At 37.3% G+C, this 21,092-nt stretch overlaps 1 protein-coding gene across 1 annotated transcript in view; it reads right to left on the bottom strand.

The window, feature by feature from the left end:
• Window positions 1–21,092, bottom strand: part of KCNH5 (potassium voltage-gated channel subfamily H member 5) — a 393,607-nt gene that overhangs the window by 73,651 nt on the left and 298,864 nt on the right. Inside the window, exon 10 of the mRNA XM_027554270.1 lies at window positions 14,227–14,423. Within this exon, the coding sequence (XP_027410071.1) occupies window positions 14,227–14,423 (197 nt within the window). The remainder of the gene's footprint in view (window positions 1–14,226; window positions 14,424–21,092) is intronic.

A 21,092-nucleotide genomic window follows, 5' to 3' on the forward strand; every position in this document is an offset into this window, starting at 1 on the left:
CTATGCTTGACATCACAACCCCTGCCTGTTCTCTTAACATGTATCATTAGCAAAATCATTTCCTCAAATGTTAGGGACCACAGCTGAGATTTTAACTCTAACAGAGGTTATGCATGCTGAATATGTGAAGTTGAGAAAAGGTAGAGCTACATGTTGTTTAGGGTTAACAGAAGAAAGTAGGTATTTCTTTGGGGAAAAGCCAACATTATAAGCAAGCATGAAGGTGCTTATTTCCACAATTCTCAGTTTATTCCATTACTGCATATGAAACTCGTCACCAGTACATATTATATTTGGCTTTAAGAGGGGGATTCTACTTTCTAAAGAGATCAGATCTGGGTGTCTTGCTAACATCATTCTTATTTTCACATCACCAGTAACTTACAGATTCCAGTAATACTGAGAGTAAAGGTTGACCTTTTCTTTTCTTTTTTTTTTTTAGGAAGATAAATTCCTTTGGTATCTTTATTTTTTTTTAATTTAATTTTATTTTTAAACTTTACAATATTGTATTAGTTTTGCCAAATATCGAAATGGATCCACCACAGGTATACATGTGTTTCCCATCCTAAACCCTCCTCCCTCCCCATACCATCCCTCTGGGTCGTCCCAGTGCACCAGCCCCAAGCATCCAATATCGTGCATCGAACCTGGACTGGCAACTCGTTTCATACATGATATTACATGTTTCAATGCCATGCTCCCAAATCTTCCCACCCTCTCCCTCTCTAACAGAGTCCATAAGACTGTTCTATACATCAGTGTCTCTTTTGCTGTCTCATACACAGGGTTATTGTTATCATCTTTCTAAATTCCATATATATGTGTTAGTATACTGTATTGGTGTTTTTCTTTCTGGCTTACTTCACTCTGTATAATAGGCTCCAGTTTCATCCACCTCATTAGAACTGATTCAAATGTACCCATTAGAATTTTGAGAGGGTCTTGCATACCAGTCTGGCACAGACACTTATGAAATGCATCCTTATCAACATCTTCATCACCATCATCATCCCCATCAATACCACTAATCTCCACTAAGACCCCCATGGGTTAGTCTCTATGCATTTAACATTTGCAAAAACCCTATGAGGAGGGTACAAGACTCTACGCCCCATGAGGACAGGAAACTATTCATTTTATTCACTCCTAATATCCCTGATTTACAAAAGTATCTGGCACTTAAGAGGCACCTCTTGCATATTTATTTACTGTTACCTCATTTCATAGATGTACAAACAGATATACTAAGTAGACTCATGTGCCCAAGATCACACTCTTGAACCCAAAGCTGTTCTCACAAAGATAGATCCTGGAACATTCCCTATGAAAGAGCATAGATGTCCTTTGACTGTGGGTATAAACAAAACTGCTTTTAGTTCTGAATCGGGTGAAAGCTGAGGTCCACTTCCCCCCCGAGTTCTTTAGGAAAGATAGAGCCACGTGTTTGGGACATATTTTCCGTTTTTCTCCTTTCACCAAAACAACTAAAGATTCATCCTAAATTCAGTGCCTACTACTGGCAAAGAAAGAATTCAGGTACCTCTTGGAGAGTCCCCAATATTACCATTTTCCCTTAATACTTTTGGACAGGTTTTACTCAGTTAAAATATATCTGCTCAGAGTTACCCCATGGCAAGTCTACATTTTTTTTCTTTAATTTCCCAAGGAATGTTTTTAAATTCTCAAAAATGTAATCTTTGCAAATTCCTATTAAAGATGTATTCAAAATGATCCCAGTAGTTATCAGAATATTAAAAAATATGAAATTGGATATCTCTTTTCCTGATACTTTACTCTCAGTACTTACTTCCCCATGGGTATCGAGCTCTGCTGCCAGAAAGGGAAGCAGCACACAGTGCTTCAAAGTAATGAGCTCTGCAATAGCACTACTCATTCGATCAACGAATGTCAGGGGAGTGCTGGAGCACAAAGAACAGTCGGATGTAGGGGATAATAGACATTTCTCTGTTTTTAAGAGCTTGACAGTCAACGTATGGGGACAGGGCATCTGTTCAATACATATAGCCCTCCAAAATAGCATACAGTAAACACTGAATAAATGACACAGTGGTGGGTGGTACAGGAGTAAAGAGAAGGAAGAGGTCCTGTGGAGCTGGAGTAGGTGGGGAGGCCCATGGAGAAGGTGAGGGCAAAGCTGATCCTTGAGGAGGGAGCGGAAGTCACAGGATAGGTGATTGATTGCTTTTATAAAACTGCAATTCAAGTGGCACATATCTTTTTCCTTGTAATATATTCTTTTCCCAAGCTCTCCTGTATTTGTCTAAATCTTGATGATTCCATTGTCCCGTATTTTAAAGATGTGATCACAAATTTTTAGTTTTGAGAAAAAAGCCTATTATAATTCAATAAAGGAATACTTTTGCCCTTGTTCTTTTGCTGTATGAATTGTTATACTTTGCCTTTATTATAACCCTAGTCATTCTTTTTTTTTTTTCCTTTCTGGCCACATAGTGTAGCATGCAGAACTTCCCCAGGGATTGAACCTAAGCCCACTGTAGTGGAAGCATGGAGTCTTAACCACTGGACCACTAGGGAAGTCCACCCTGCTCATTTATTTTAGCTTGACTTTATTTTGGTGGTATTAATTGCATTTCAGATATCCTTTCATCAAAATTAATCAGCTGCATCTTTGACAAAGTAGAACACATCTGACTGTTGAATACTTCCACTGTCTGAAATCTACACAAAAGTATCAGTTTTCCAATTTGGATATATTTTTCCAAAGAGAATTTGGACAAAATGAGAAAATGCCTGAATGATTTAAAGCTTTATGGCAACAGTTATCCATTGGTTTCTACTATTTGGATATTTGATCATGGAAAATGCAGAGGTGCCTTTGCTTTCAGAAAAAAAGTGATGTGTTTGTTTTATAAAGTTCAAAAACTGGAGATCCAAATCTCTTATATCTTGTTATATAAAGTCAGCTTACCCTTCAAGCATCAGATACACTTTCGTATAATTGCATTTGTTGCAAGTCTTTTCTGTTGACAGACTTGCTCTGATTGAGATTTTGCATTTTTAAAGTCTCTCCCTCTGCATTGTTTGAGCTTCATTACTGTCGCCAACCTCCATAGAATTTCTGGTTCATAATTAAAACATCCATCTAAAAGGAGCATGCCAAGTAGAATGGCCTAGGAACATAAAATAGAGATTTTTCAGTTTGGCAAAACTACCAAATTCACATCTACTTTCATATTTTTCTCACCAGAGCAAATGTCCACATTAAGTCCTCTTTTTGCAAGCTCTTTGGAAAAGTCAGCTGCATTAGAATGAAGGTGATCAGGCCTTGTCACGCAGTTTTCTTTGCTCTCAATCCATACCCATTCCAAGGAGCCTACAGATAAAAGTCCTCCTAGTGTGTGATTTCAGTAACAAGCCACTTGGTGACTGCCAGGTGTGAAAATGTTGCTATTAGCAAACCCGCAGTCAGCCTCATTTTTATGGAGTCATAAATCCAGCAGGCTGGATCTGATGTTTCATGCTTACTTTTTGCTCACATAACAGACCCTTCCCCATGTGATAGTATGCCTTACAGTGGCTAAGTAGGTCATTCTACATCCTGGTGTCTGAATTCCCAAGCATTAGGAAACACTATTTTCTTACTCAGAAGGGGCACAACGCATCTTCTGGTCACAATAAACTACTTTCAAGGGACCTGTGTTACATGTCACCCATTTAATGAGCTGGAATTACGATGCAGTCCACAACCATACCCAAGGCAGCTGCTAAGGCATCTGCTGAAGGAAGAAAGCAAGTTCCTGGACAAAGTCCAATGCCCCACACCACCTCTCTTTGCTGCCTGCAGGGAAAACTGAGTGCATTTTACATGCAGATTTAGCAGATACAGTTTTTACTCTGCAGTTTCCATTCCATACTGTGAACTTCCTAAGGGACAGCACCTCTGCTGAACTTCTGCAGATGACATCACTCCCTAACTGTGGACACAGAATGAACCTCTGTAAAATTAAACACCAGCTTCTCAAAGTGTTGGGTGAATCAAGTATAACCTGATTTAGAAAGAAGAGGCAGAAAATGAAGGATTTTTTCCAGGAGAACCTAGTCTCTCTGGGTCATCTGAGTGTCTCTGGCTATTTAGTAGAATGACTTGATTTGATTCCTTTGGGAAAAGATAACTTGATTGGAATGTCAAAATCTGTGACATGCACCTCTGAGCTGAGGAAAAAAATGGACATTCCAAGACGGCAGATTCTATTTTGGTCAAAACAATAAACTGTTAAGAAGTAAATCTAACCACAGAGCAGCTCTCTATTTTCTCATTTGCAAAATGTATACAATGCTTTAAAATTCTTCGTTTTATAAAAATTGTAATGTTTTATTACAATATTTGTTTTACTTTATTGGAAAAAGTCTGAATTCACAATAAACATCTTGAAACTAGACCCTTCTCAAAATATTACAAACCTACTTCTCAAAATCAGTGTGAAAGGCTTTTGAATACATGACTTTTGAGCTCTCTATTTCCTCAGGTACAGAAAAGGCTGAGTCAATAGATTTTACTTGAAAAGTGAAGGAAAAAAATCCCTACAATAAAAGCTATATCATCAAGTTCCCGTGTTGTCTTGGGGATTGAGGAGGAAGGAATTCCCACAAAAGAACTCTGCCTAAAAATTCATTAAAATGCGGATCCATAAATAGATCCAGATTTGGTATTTTACATTCAACCACATACATTGACTTCTTTTTCCGTAAGAGAGAAAGAAAAAGAAAATACAATAGGAGAAATGCATGCATACCAAATTTAAATAAATACCAAAAGGAATTAGGGAATAAAAAATATGTGTATTTCAGCCTTAATACTAATAAAAATCTTCGCTTTTACATTCAAAAGGAGTATTTTTCTTTAAATGAAGATGGCATGATATAGCACTGGGCTTTCTGTGGTCCCTTGTCAAATATTAATTTCTGAGAATTAAGAATGGTAGGTATATTGGAAATGAACAATCTGGCATCCAGTTATGATGCTTCTAGAAAGGCATTACTGTAAGGCAGAATTAAGCTTTAAAATAAAACAAATGATTGTTTCAAGTGATTGTTGGCTACTTTGAGAATTCCCAAGAAAAATAACTTATAAAATATCTACCTTCTTTTATTATGTTAGTTAAATACTCTTCTGTCTACAACAAGTTTATTCATTTCATTCTTGTTTACTACTAAAATACACACTGTTTTGCAATCAGAATAAATTCCAGTGTTGCAAAAAGTGGTCAAAGGACAGCATAATCTTCTGGCAAGTATGTTGATAAATTATTCAATCTAGCCCCCTCTGAAACTTGAGAAACTCTGTCTTTAGCTAATGCTTTGGAGGCACCACTGAAAAGCAACGATCTGTGAACCTATGTCCTGGTAACTAAATGTGGGAAAGCTTCTTTTCTGTCTGGAAGCAGACCAACATAGAGCTCTAAATAGAAGCAGCTTAAAGGCTCAGAGGACTACATAATTAGGTTTTTGCTTCATCTAAATGCACATGACAAACTTCTGGAATTGCTGAAAGTCCACTCCTTTTTACCAACATCAGTGAAATGAGAGCTAGCTTGGAGTTGGGAAACCAAGGCTGGGGCCTCAGGACAGCTACCAGCTCTGTGGCCCCAAGCAAGTCATCTCATCTCTCTTTGTTCACTTCCCTATAGTGTTGATTTGAAACTAAAATGAGATAATGCCTGTGGTGTGCAAACTACATCAGTTTAGAGGTGAAAGTTCTACAAACCACAGCGTGTAAGCAGAGCAACTGCCAGCAGAGCCAGCAGTTCACAGTGAATTTGCAATCCTGATATTTAATTGAGGTCATGAGAGTTATAACAACACTCTACTCAGATTCAAGTGTGGGGTGCAGATTCTTCAAAGGAAACTGCAAAATTAAAAAAAAAAAAATGTTTGCTCTTCAAAGTTATTTAGAATGAGATTAAGGCACTGTCCTGGTAAACATAGCCCCTGGCATCAGGTGATCTTAATTCATTCAACAGTGATGTTAAAATTGCTTTACTATCCTGAGAACACTAGCATTATACAAAATCTACAGACATAAATGGTTAGAAACTGCAGCTGGAAGTTAACTGTAATTGTGATTTAACACTAATTGGTAATGGTCATTTTCATAATCCTATTTCATAAGGCTGTTTGCCAAAGTTGTCAAGGGTATCATTTGCTTCTCAGAATGACCGAGATTATTCTGTGCTGGGCAGCATGACTGATTCACATTTCACTCCTTCAATTAGCAAGCACTACAGGTACTATTCTGGTCACTGGCAATAAAGAGATTACAGAAAATATCTTCTTTAGGAAGCTCATTTTTCTCTTGAAAAAACAAAAATGTAGATAGGAAACCAAAATATCACAATCTGCTGTAAGAGAAGTAAACACAGGTACTATATAGAATACTTTAGAGTTTTATATATCTTTTGCTTCAACTGTGGACAATGTTTTCCTAATGTCTTTTTCATAGGATTAAGAAATATGGATTTGTGAAATGAATGTGATCCCATATTTTATCTAGCAGATATGGGCAGGAAGGGGGCAAAGAAGGTAGTGAAGCTGGAATTCCCATTATCACATTTCCAAACTATTTCTTCAAAGATGCCAGTCTTGACTATTAAAATACCTGTGGGCTACAACACATGCACACCAATAAAACACTTTAGACTTGTTTGATATCCCATTTCAGAATGTTTTCCATCCACAAAAGGTAACTGCTGTAGAGATGCTTCATTGCTCACGGAAAAAAAGGCATTCTGTGCCACTGGATTTCCCATTTTAAGAATGCTGTCTGGAAAGAAACACCATTACTTAGTTCTGAGCCTATGATAATGCAAGAGTGAGTCTAAACCACTATTTCTTAGCACTGGCACATTAAAATACAGAATTGGTACTGTGCTTATCCATGAAATTGCCAGTTGGCTTCAACTGCCCTCTACTTAAAAACAATGCCATCTGTGGAGGATTCTGGCTTTATGGGGTGAAAAGAACACTACAGGTACCTCTATTTCTGTTTTTCCAATTCAGCATTTGTGTTGATCATTCTTGGAAATTTTTCTAAATTTAAATGAGAATCCTTTCTCATATTCCTGTATTCCAAGTGCAAGAACATTTATCAAGTGTCGATAATTATGCACTTCCCGGGGCGGGGTGGGGAGGGGGTGGGGAACAATGCTGAATACTGATACTGCTGAACATCCCCAGTAATACAGACCTATTTCAGCTGTAACTTTTGATTTTAGAATATTTCTAAAAATTACTCCTTCACATTTAATTTAAAAAAAATAGGATTGTTATGGACTGAATTTTTCTTATCTGCCTTCCCAATTCACATATTGAAACCCTAACACCTAATGTGATTATACTTAAAGGTGGGATCTCTAAGGAAGCGATAAAGGTTAAAAGAGGTCATAAGAGTAGGCCACTGCTCCAGGGAATTTTCTTTTTCCTTTTTTTATTGTGGTAAAAGTTACAAAGTATAAAATATACTATGTTAACCATACTTAACTGTACAGTTCAGTGGCACTAAGTACATTCACATTATTGTGGGACTCTTCCCATCATCAATCTCCTGAATTTTTCCCCTTCCTAAACTAGAACTCTGTCCCCATTAAACACTAACTCCCCACTCCCCCTCTCCATCACCTTTCCCCTTTCCCCATCAACCCCTGGCATCTAAAAATGTACTTTCTAACTCTATGAACTTGATGATACTAGGTACCTCATATAAATGAAATCAAACAATATTTTCTACTTCATACATCATGCATATATACACTGTATAAAGTGGAAGTTGCTCGGTCATGCCTAACTCTTTGTGACCCCATGGACTATACAGTCCATGGAATTCTCTAGGCCAGAATACTGGAGTGGGTAGCCTTTCCCTTCCCCAGGGGATCTTCCTAAGCCAGGGATCGGACCCAGATCTCCCGTATTGCAGGTGAATTCTTTACCAGCTGAGTCAGCAGGGAAGCCCATACACAATGCATAGCAGTGTATATACATCAATCCCAATTTCCCATTCCATCCCACCACTCCACTTGGTGTCCATAAGTTGTTTTTTATGTCTGTGTCTATAATTTTTATAAAAAGAGACATCAGAGAGTCCACTGTCTCTTTCCCCACACTCAAACACAGAGTACTGGCTGGCCATGTGAGGACACAGCAAGAGGGGAGCCATCTGTGACCCAAGAGAATTCCCACCAGATACCAACCCTGCCAGCAGGGTTGATCTTGGACTTCTAGCCTCCAGATCCTGTGAGAAAATAAATTTCTGTTTAACCACCCAGTCTGTGTAATGTTGTTATGGCTTTCTGAGCAGACTAATACAAGGGTTAAAAAAATATCATTGAGGTGTTTCAGATTACCCTGTCTTGAACTAAAGGATACAGAAGTGTATGGTAAAAAGTAGTATCAACCAGAAGCAAGAGGAGTCTCTGAGGCAACATGGAGGCATTTCTTTGCAACTACAACTAACAGGCAACCATCTGTTTGGCATTGTTTTTTATCAATATCCAAAGGGCTCCCCTCCATGAACAAGCCTCTAAGGGTCCTCTCTCTAATTCCTCCAGCAATGAGTTGTGACAACACCTGTGAAGAGTTGCCACCAGGGATGCTCATTATGGACTCAGTGCCCAGGGATTTTACTGGAGTTTAGCCAATAGGTATCCTCTGTCTGGCACATACTAAAATTCCACACTCCTTGAAGGAAAGCAGATGTCCAGCATGAACCATATTGTTTGAACAAACAGTAGGCATAGTGAGCTACTCTTACCAGTCAAAGTATTAGAAACCATCTTAAAATTCAAGTTCTCAAATGCCAGCCAAGGGCCCACTTTAGAAGCAGGACTTTCGAAGTCTAGCAGTCATGCCTGCTGCATTAACTCTGTACACAAACAGTTAAACATCAGTGTATAACAGGAGGCAGAATGAGCAGAAGTATGATGGCTACTTTTATTTTTTTTAATATAAATTTATTTATTTTAATTGGAGGCTAATTACTTTACAATATTATATTGGTTTTGCCATACATCAACATGAATCCTCCACGGGTGTACACATGTTCCCCATCCTGAATCCCCCTCCCTGATGGTTACTTTTAAAGTCTGATTAGAATTCTTTAAAATTTAGATATCACCTTCACTGGTTTTGCTGTGTGCCTTCTGTGCCTATAACTGAGTGCCAGTCCTCAAATTAATAAAAGAATTTAGTCATTCCAGGAAATGGTATCTTAGATTAGTAAAGGAAATAATCTATGAATAAAGTCAGAAAGTATGGCAACCTTCCTCTGCTGCTCTCCTATGCCTTTTCTGAATATGTTTAAATTTACTGGCAACTATAGAATTGCCTTATTATTACTGAAAACTATATACCAATCAGTCCTTTTGCTCAACTTAGTCCAGTTTCTGACTTTCATATTGGGGGTGGGGAGGGGGGTGGAGCAGGGGTCCCGTCTTAATCCCCAGAAGTCTGGTAAAGCCTGTGAAACAGGCCTCATTCCAGAAGAGTTGCTTTAAATGCACAAAACAAAATACATAGTGTTGCAAAGAGAATATAATGAAATTCAATTATCAAAATATTAAAAGCAATTTACAAAACAGTAATCTATGTGCTTTTTTATTAACACAATAACGCATCTAGCAGCAGGTTTAATAACTATCGTAATTATGAAGCACTGATTAGTATAAATATTTCAGGATGTCTTCAGCAAAAATAATATGCTATGAAAACATAATCTTTTTTGGTACCACTAATAAAACCGTAGTTTGGGATCAACCTTCATAATTGAAAGAAAAGCTAAATTTCACTTAGAAATTAATAATGTAATATTTTTTCTCATCCACATTTACAAGATTCAGGTAAAAATTTCAGGCTTCTAGTATCATAAGATCAGAGGTTCATGAAATCATTCCATTCAGTTCACAGATTGTTGACCAAGGGCAGGTAGACCTGTTTTGTTTGGGATTCCAAGGCAAATACAATCAGAGTAAGTAGCAGCTTCCCTTCCACATCTGGTATGAGTTCTCCGGTCTTCACAGACACATAGTCTTAATTCCTGTGTGCTGTCTACCTGACTCCTTATAGCCACCTCTTCTTTTGCTTTGTTTGTTTGGATTTTGTTTTTGTGTGCATCCACCTCTTATATATGGCATTTTCCATTTCATGATAACCCTCTATGTGGGTGGCACTTAGCAGAGATTTGTTTTCTTATAATAAAGGGAGAATTCTATTTGCATACCTTCTGCCATTCCCATCTGACTTGCAGACTTCCACTCAGCCATTGACACACTAAGGCCCATCAGAAGCTGCCTGTATTTATAAATAAAATTTCACTGAAGCATGACTAACCTCATTTATTTACATACTATCTTTGGTTGCTATGGACTATATTGGGTCCTCCTAAAATTAATATGGTGAAGGGCCAATCCCATCAATATGATGATATTTGAAGAGTTTTGGGGAAATAATTCAGATTAGATGAGGCCATGAGGGTCCTCACAGAGAAGGCAATGGCACCCCACTCCAGTACTCTTGCCTGGAAAATCCCATGGACGGAGGAGCCTGGTAGGCTGCAGTCCATGGGGTCACTAAGAGTCAGACACGACTGAGCGACTTCACTTTCTCTTTTCACCTTAATGCATTGGAGAAGGAAATGGCAACCCACTCCAGTGTTCTTGCCTGGAGAATCCCAGGGATGGGGGAACCTGGTGGGCAGCCATCTATGGGGTCGCACAGAGTTGGACACGACTGAAGCGACTTAGCAGCAGCAGCAGCAGCAGCAGCATGAGGGTCCTCATGATAAAATTTAGTGCCTTTATAATTGGGCTTCCATGTGGCTTAGACAGTAAAGAATCTGCTTGCAGTGCCTGCAGTGCAGGAGAGCTAGGTTCGATCCCTGGGTCAAGAAGATCCCCTGGAGAAGGGAATGGCTACCTAACTCCAGTATTCTTGCCTGGAAAATTCCATGGACAGAGAAGCCTGGTGGACTACAGTCCATGGCGGGCAAAGAGTTGAACACAACTGAGTGACTGGCACTTTTACTTTCACAAGAAGAGATACTAGAGAAATTGCTTCCAAACTCTCTGTCCACCACATGAGGGCACAGCAAGAATCAGATGTCACCAAACCAGAAATAAGAGTCCATATTGGGGAACCGAATTGACCAGCACCTTGATCTTGGAGTTAACCTCCAGAACTGTGAGAAATAAATTCCCATTGGTGAAACCACCCAATCTATGGTGTTTTGTAATGGCAGCCCAAGTTAAGACAGCTAATATCATGCTATAATAGGAGGGTTAAGTAGTTGAGACAGGAACTATAAGGCCCTCAAATATCTTGTCCTTGCCAGAAAAGTTTGCCAACTCCCTCTCTAGTTTTTGGATGAAAATATCAGTTACAATTCTAGCAATTTTATATTGAGGGACCTAACAACGGTTAGTGGGAGCTATGTTTGCATAACAAGCATCTTGTTTCTCTTTAATGGAGATGGAAACAAGCAGCTCCTGCTATCACATTCCTCCTACTGCAGCCACTGAGAACTACACACTATAGAAAACTCCCCACTGAGACACCTTAAGTGCTTATGTGGCCAGAGCTATAAATCTATGAAGGCTGAAAACCTGGGTCCCAAGTACGCTTCCCCAACTTAGTAGGAGCACATTCTTAATTAATGGTTATGATAGCTAGAAGACATCAATGGTATGCTAAAGACAGAGACTTGACTCTGTAATTCACAACGAATATTCACTTCAAGAATGCTTAAAATGGTAGCAATAAGAACAAAATATTTTTTGTTAATAGTTCAGTGGAGAAACTATTAGTGGAAGCGTGTCTGTGGGATATTGTTGTGGGGGGAAAAGTCAGGTATTTGAAAAACAAAAGCAACACAGTATAAACTAAAGAATATGGGCTTTAGAACAGGCAGAGATGGATTCAAACTAGGCTGTGACCCATAATTTATTTGGCATCCAGTTGTCTCACTCTCAGAACCTCAACCTCCTCATCAATGAAACGAAGATTATACTGCCTCATTTGCGGGTTGTTGATATTTAATTCGATTAATTATATGTAAACTATGTTGAATAACATGGATATAAAATAGACTTTCAAAATGGTAGCTCTTCTCATGAATCACAGGAAGATACTGTCTCAGTTTCTCTTATTTATGAAAATACTTTTATCTGAGAACAAAGTGACACTGATGAGAAATACACCTGACCTGACATTCAAGTTATTGACACCATTCATCAATTACAGAAGGGCAGGAAATATTTTTTAAAAAGAAGCAAACAAAAAACCTGACACACATTATAACAAGGAACAGGTTATTAAGGGAAGAAGTCATTTGATTTAACTCACATACCTACAGAGGCAGGTGCACAATTCCTGGGTCCCATTAAAAAATAGCACAAGTTTTCTGCTCTACTTCTATGCCTGTCAGAGATAGACATGCTACTATATACACTTGGCTCTCATAACCAATGTGTGTGTGTGTGTGTGTGTGCGCCCAGACACGTGTGATATGCATGTGCTCAGATGTTTGAAAGAGAAAAAAAGATGATAGAGCTTTGTGATTAACACATTTTGAAGAACTGAAGTTTATTTTGTCTTTATTACCCCTCTTTGAGGGATGCAATCATTTACATTACATGTATATCACTTGGTTATTTAATACTAATCCCTCCCATGTGTTTTGAAGGGAAAACCACTGCCCCTTTTTCCCACAAGAATACTATAAACATCAGATGAGATAATGTATAAACAACAATACTTAGAGGAGGACAGTGACAAATAATATCTGCCCTGAGGACTGTAAGCACAGATCCAGGTTGTGGTAAGTTTGTAAGTATGTGGGAAGATTCTAAAACTGGCAAAATGTATATTGGGAAGATTTAATAAGATATGAGTTTCAAATATCCACCAGGCAGCCTTGTAGAAGAGGCATTTGTCACTGGAAAAGGTAGAGCACAGAGTGAAGAGACATATTTCTGTGTAATAATAGACAGGACTCCAATCTCCCTAATGAAGGAGCAGGTGCTCTGTTTATCTCATACTTGGCACCAGTCTTCCAGGTTAATCATTACCTTAAATCTCAATCTCTTATAACATTCACACTCGCCTGTCAGCTCCTTGAGCATAAAGACTGTGTTATTCAGGCCTCGTGTTCTCTACAGCTCTTTACATTTTGTCTTTCAGGTTGTGGATGCTCAATAACTATTTGTTAACAAAATATAAACTGAAACTGCTTCTCAAACATAAATCAAATGTTGTGACACTAGCACGAATATGACTCCCGCAGTCTTATCCCCTCTTAGAACCCTGAGTAGAGAATTATATTGATTTGCTTATGCTCCTTTCTATGTTGATGCAGTATAGATGTTAATTTGCCACTTGGATTGATTTTTTTTCTCTATGTTAACTAGCAGGAACGTTCTATTTAAGGGGTTGGTGGAAGGGAAGGCTTGTTATTTCAAAATACTTCACTGCAGACAGGCAATCATCTTAGATGAAATTCCTTAAGTGCAGTTATCCAAACGTCTATTTCATTCTTGGCAATAAAAGAGCCCTCACCAATGTCCAATGACCTATAAATCAGAGCTAGAAGAATTCTTTATGCAAATTAAATTTGTGCCACACTCATCAATAAAAAAGAAAACAGCAAGAAGATTAAATTTGTAGCAGCCACACAAAATAAAGGATTCCTGTATCTATTTGTAGGATATGTCAGTATGGCTTATTATTTTTGAGATAGTGTACTTTGAAAGAATTAATGAGAAATGAGCTTTATGAATTGATTATTAAATGAGAGGGAGGGGGTAAAGAGAGTCAGGAATATAAACTAGGCAACCAGTTTGATTAAACTTAGAAGCTTTAAAAGACTCACATAATAAACTAAGAGACACTGATATTAATTTTACAGCAGTATTATAAACCCCAGGAATTAACTAATTATAGCACAGTTTGTTTCTCCTCAGGTCCACTTTTCATTTTACATTTAAATAATAGATATTCAAACCTTTATCCATGTATTCAGGGTTTTTATCACTCCTTTAAAAAGTAAGCAAAATAAAAAGAAGGGGAAGATTACGTCACTTTACATTGATGGGAATGTACTACTACAAAATAAAATCACTATACCACTCTTTAACTAATAGAATATAATATATTAACCCTCTAGAGGCTAGTAAGTGGAAATGGATCCAGACAACTTACCCGTTTTCTTAGATTGCAAGTGAGAGTGAGATTCCTTGAGAACGAGTTTGCAAAAGCTGTATAAAAGTCCAGGACTTTAAGCAAGGCTTCTCGCTTGATGATGTGGAGGTCACAGTATGTCAGTGCTCGGACGTTGGCACACGCGTGAGCAAGGGTAGTTTCCTTCCAGAAGATGTCTCCAAACACATCCCCTTTCCCTGGAAAATAGTTAAGATACATACATTCAAGTATCTACACTAGTTTTTTTTATCCTCGTCATGTTCTTTTTTCTAAATCAGTTTCATGTGTTACTGATCACAGAACATAATTTAAGGTCTAAGTATGCAACACCGCATGTGTACATACAACAACGTACAACACTTTGATATAATATGTAAAGTAACATCATCCTAGATTCAGTCTTTGATGGAAATCTAGAGTGACGTGAATAAATGAAATCCAACAGAGAAGCCAAGAACCTCATTTTAAGAAATAGTTTCATTACTTTCTGCCGCCTTAACTTTTCCCATTCTCACTAAAAGAAGCAAAGGTGACTTCTCAGTTTCATCTTTTCTTCTGCTCCTTCTGGTAGAAATGACAGTAAAATGCAATATGCAAGAACCTCCTGTTATAGCTTTACAAATCTGGAACTGACTCGACACGTATTAAGCATAAATTATTCAGCACCTAGGGCTTGTGCTGGAGGCAAACAAAAGCTCACCAAGACTGATTCTCCAAGGATGCCTCTCCCTCTTCACACAGCTAAACCTCATGGGCAACTTCAGAGCCCCTGGAGAGAGCTCCAGTTCACAATCACGGAGCCTAAGAAACTAGGCTGGGTAAAACACAGAGGCCCAGATTTGCTATGCCATAAACAGTTCCATGAAGAGTGCTGCACTGTAGTCAAATGTGGATGTTAAAATAATAGAACACAGAAATCAACTGTTTACTTCAGAGCAACACCCACTGGTGATCTGAAATCAACAGTTCACCATCCTGAGTCAGGAGTACTCAGTTGCCCAAACACAGGGAAACAAGGAAGCATCAGAATAAGTGCTAAAAGGTTTTCCTGCTGAGGCAGTTCCATAAGTGCCCCCGGCTTGTGAAGGGCCATCAACTGTGTTCTCCATTCTTCTGCAGGAAAGAGAAAGTTTTAAAGTGGAAAAGATGGGGAATATATCCAGGAAGGGAAAAAAAAATCTTTCTACAGTCACTCTTCCAAAGATTTATTCCTTATGTACCCTAACCACAGAGATAAGTGAAGATTAAAAAGCTCTTATCATGAAGTTTAAAGTCAGAACTGACAGGAACTAAGGAAGAAGAAAGATGCCTTATAACACTTCAGGTGTCAGACCAGCAGAGAGAAAAGATAGCATGCAACCAGATAAAAATAAGAGAAAAAGAGAGAGCGAGAATAAGAGAGACAGAAAGAGAGGCTGAGGTTAAGTGAGATTATGGATTCTTTGACCACCCCACACAGAAAGTTTGGAAATCCTTATAGAACCTAGAGCCACTCTGGGATGGAGAGAGAAAACATATATATCACTGAGGGGGTAGTTAAAACCACTATGTGATAAAATGATCATCATAAAACAACCATAATAGGTATTTAATAAATATTGAGCAGTCTCATTTGTTTCCAGATTCTCGCAACACTTCCTTTTTAGTTAGTGATGATGACCTTTTAAGCTGCTGATGACAGCTTAACTGTATGACAGTCATATATTTGTTCAAGGAAAGATTAGGGACCTGAGAGCCAAATAAGATGTCTGGGGTGATACAGCATCAAAACAATCCAGGGAGACTTTAGCCATAGAAATTTAAAAGATAAACCTTACCTCCCATCAACACAGATGAATTTTAGAGCTCCATTTTCTTTAAACTAGCAATTCCAATTATAGGTATTTATTCCAATTGCATTATCTGAAGTACCGAGTTCACTGAAGTGATATTTATAATTGCCAGAAAGGGTATAAACAAGATAAATGTGAGTAAAACTAAATAAATAAATAAATAAAAAAGAAAGGCCTATGGTCAAAGAAATGTACTTTTTCCTCTTTAAAATGATGATTTATTAAGTAAATATTGATTTCCTTAATGCAAATAAAGTTTATATGAAGTTTAAAAAAAATAAAATAAATAAATAAATAACTGATGGATTATTATGCAGCCACTAAATATCATAACTTTTTTAAGTGACAGCGAATTTGCCTCAGCACTGGAGTCAGTGTGTCAGTCTCATAAAAATGACAGAGAAATGTTCACATTATGTGAAATAATAAAAGCAGAATATTAAATCATACATACAGTACTATCTCATTTTAGGCACCCTCTTCTTCCCAGAAACACACACAAAGCAAATGTATCAAATAGTAGGTTTTCTTGTAAAAGGATAATTGTTGTTGTTCAGTCGCAAAGTCGTGTCCCACTCTTTGTGACCCCATGAACTGCAGCACGCCAGGCTTCCCTGTCCTTTACTAGCCCACTCTGGCACTCTTGCCTGGAGGGTCCCCTGGATCGAGGAGCCTGGTGGGCTGCAGTCCATGGGGTCGCTGGGAGTCGAACATGACTGGGCATCTTCACTTTCACTTTTCACTTTCATGCATTAGAGAAGGAAATGGCAACCCACTCCAGTGTTCTTGCCTGCAGAATCCCAGGGACAGTGGAGCCTGAGGGGCTGCCGTCTATGGGATTGCACAGAGTTGGACACAACTGAAGTTACTTAGCAGCACGTTTACTCAGACTAATATCCATCAAGTCAGTGATGTCATCCAACCACCTCATTCTCTGTGGCTCCCTTCTCATCTTACTCTCAATCTTTTCCAGCATCAGGAAAAGAGTTGGCTCTTCACATCAAGATAATGGATCAGTTTTACTACATCTTTTAATTTTTTAACCAGAAGAAATCAACTATTATATTATTATAGTCCCCAGTGTTATGGAAATAACAGGACTTTTAAAGGGCTGCTTTGAGCCACTATTATGATTCCTTTTCCCCTCTTGTCATTGTTACTCTTTCTATACTGGGTTTTACATTGAAGAGAGACAAATGATTACATTTCTTTCTGAATCATTTCTGAAATGTTTTCTCAAGTTATCACTTATAATACAAGCTCTGACCTATTTATAAATATTCATTAATTTTCAACTATTTGATTTTCATGTATAGCAACAACAATAACTATTAGTGTCTTTGACTCAGTAATTTTGCTTCTGGGACTCAATCAAAAGATTTAAAACAAACGCATATAATATCCACTGCAGTGCTATTAATTATAACCTCAGATTGGCAAAAATAAATAAAAATATCCAAAGAACAGAAATCTATAGCTATGTATATATTAATTCATAAGAATTAAAATTAGTTTCAGAAATTCCATGCAAAAGTGCACATCTCATAATGTTAAGTAAAAAATAAAGATACAATTATGGTTACAGCTATAGTAAAGTACACAAAAATTAAACTGAAACTTCAGTAGAATTTTCTATTAAAAGTCTATCTCTTGACACTTCTCCAAAGAAGACATACAGATGGCCAATAAACACATGAAAAGATCTCAACATCACTCATTATTCAGTTCAGTTCAGTTACTCAGTCGTGTTCGACTCTGCGACCCCATGAACCACAGTACCCCAGGCCTCCCTGTCCATCACCAACTCCCGGAGTCCACCCAAACCCATGTCCTTTGAGTCAGTGGTGCCATCCAACCATCTCATCCTCTGTCGTCCCTTCTCCTCCTGCCCTCAATCTTTCCCAGCATCAGGGTCTTTTCAAATGAGTCAACTCTTTGCATCAGGTGGCCAAAGTCATTATTAGAGAAATGTAAATCAAAACTACAGTGAGATACACATCACGCCAGTCATAATGGCCATCAGCAATAAAATCTACAAACAATAAATTCTAAAGAGGACATGGAGGAAAGGGAACCCTCTTGCACTGTTAGTGGAATGTAAATTGATAAAGCCACTATGGAGAACAGAATGGAGATTCCTGAAAAAACTAAACCTAAAACTACCATATGACCCAGGCATCCCAACTGCTGAGATATATGCTGGGTGTATATGCTGAGAAAAACAGGAATTCAAAAAGACACAGGTACCACAGTGTTCATTGCAGCACTATTTACAATAACCAGGACATAGAAGCAACCTAGATGTCTATCAACAGATGAATAAATAAAAGTATGGTACATATATATAATGGAATATTACTCAGCCATAAAAAGGAACAAATTTTAGTCAGTTGTAGTGAGCTGGATAAACCTAGAGCCTGTAATACAGAGTGAAGTAAGACAGAAAGATAAAAATAAATAGAATATATTAAAGCATATATATGGAATCTAGAAAAATAGTACTCATGAAACTATTTGCAAGGAAGAAGGAATAGAGAAACAGATATAGAGGACAGACTTGTGGACACAGAGGGGGAAGGAAAGGGTGGAATGAACTGAGAAAGTAGCTTTGACATATATATACTATCATGTGTAAAAATAGCTAGCTAGTGGGAAGCCGCTATGTAACAGAGGGAGGCAACCTGGCACTCTGTGATGACCTGGAGGGGAGGAAGAGGGGTGGGGTGCAAGGGACGCTCAAGAGGGAGGAGATATAAATATATAGTTATGACTGATTCATGATGTTATACAGCAGAAAACAACACAACATTGTAAAGCAATTATCCTCCAATAAAACTTCTGCTGCTGCTGCTAAGTCACTTCAGTCATGTCCAACTCTGTGCAACCCCAGAGACGGCAGCCCACCAGGCTCCCCCGTCCCTGGAATTCTCCAGGCAAGAACACTGGAGTGGGTTGCCATTTCCTATTCCTTAATTTCTTATAGAAGAATAACCTTGATGGACACAAAATTATTATGTTTTATTATTTTATGTTAGTCTATATGGTATATTATAGGTTACTATTATTTATCAATTGATAATAAATTGTGTTAAAAATCAAAAGGGAGATAAGACAAAATAAAATGCACATAACTATTATAAAAATTGGCTTCAAGTGATACATTTATTGTTTTTCTTCTCTCTACTTTTTATTTTCTAAATTTTTTTCTAATGAATTTTTTATTTAAAAATAACAAATTATTTTCACAGATGTTTTTCCTTATACTTTTTAGTGGGACTGAATTAATAAAGTAGGTACATATATCTGAAGAACAGTAAATAAATATCCAGTAATAAATAAATGTATCATCAATAGATAAAAGACATTCAATATATACATAAATTTCCCCTGCCAATATAGATCATTTTAAATTGTGGAGGTATTCAAATGTCTGTTATATGTTTTATTTTACCTAAATTGATGAAATTAAAATTCTCAACATATTTCTATCAACATTTTAAAATTTAAATTCTTTATCTTTTTTAGTATCATGGGGAAATAAAAAGTCTATGAGGCTGAAAAGTAACACGGGAAGTTAACTGACTCAACCAAAGTAAAATTACCCTCTGGTCCTCTCCCTAAAAAATGTCTAGAGAAGCATAGCAATATTAATAAATATAGATTATCCTGCTCCAAACATGAGAATTCATGTTACATATAAGCAATACTGATTGTTTTATAATACAGAATTTCCATTAGGATATACAATATATCAATCAGACATTAATCAAACTATTTTTCTTTATCCAGTTTTCCATATCACCTAATAGTCACTCAATTCACAACTTTTAAGGCACTTGTGGGAAGATGGTTGTCACATAACTCAACTAATAAATTTACAACCTGATTAATGTTCCTCAGGAAATATCATGCACATTTACACTGAATAACATGCAGGAATCACAGCACTGAAGACACAGGGTTATGTATGGACTGTCAAATAGAAAAGCGCCCTTTTTTCATCACAAAGGCTTTGCATACTTTTAGAACTGGGAAATCCTGTTCATCCTCTTAACTACAGAATATTTGATGTTAGTTTTTAGGTCAGCTCCCACTGGGTGCAAATAGTTTCAGCTATAAACATTTTAGAGTTTGAGAAAACTAACCTTCCCCCAAAGTGCTAAAATTAGTAGAAAAGCTCACACTCGACATGAAAGTTGTTGTTTGGTCTACTTATATTTTCTCAGTTCTTTGCATCAAGTCTTATGAAGCATTTCACTTCCAAGCCACAGGAAACTGGATTGTAAAATAGAAGAAGATATTAACAATTCATATAGCAGAAAACTGGAAAATTTAAGACAAAATAGAGTCAAATAGTTACAACATAATTAAAGGAGTAATACAGATCATAGTATACCAGTCCCCTGAGGTGCTGACTTTACAGTGTTTTTATTTTAATGTGAAACACATCATTTGATGAGTTAATGATATAGATAAAATGAATTCATATAAATTATCTCAGTTATTCATCAATGAGTACAGCGATCCACTATAGCCAATGAATTCCTAAAAATAGAGTGCTTGAGGCTTACTTAGGTAGTTTTCTGTGACTATATGTGATACAGGGATAGCTCTATTTAACAATTCTTCTATAGAATGGACTTAATTCACCTATTTACTTTTATTAGTCAGCTCTTCACTATAACAGATTGTTGTAGTCGGCTCATAAACTTTATTGTAAATTCATATGCACAAAAATTCATTTATAAATTAACAAAGCTAAGAGTTGTTAAATTGTGTGATTTTAAATTGACTTTGACTTTATAAATAGCAAATGTCATAAAGAAATATTTTGAAGGAAAAGAACATGATGAGCACTAAAACTTAAAGCTTATATAGGTGTGTTAGAATAGAGTTTTTGAAACATTTAGAACTGATGCCTGCCGGTCTTTAGTGATTGATCTTCAAAGTTATCTTGTTGAAAAATTATAACAGATGCAAATCTGACACCTTGAGAGAAGCAAATAATTCTTCTCTACCTAAAAAACTACTGAT

This window comes from Bos indicus x Bos taurus, chromosome 10 (genome assembly GCF_003369695.1).
Source record: "Bos indicus x Bos taurus breed Angus x Brahman F1 hybrid chromosome 10, Bos_hybrid_MaternalHap_v2.0, whole genome shotgun sequence".
In the NCBI taxonomy this organism is placed as follows: Eukaryota; Metazoa; Chordata; class Mammalia; order Artiodactyla; family Bovidae; genus Bos; species Bos indicus x Bos taurus.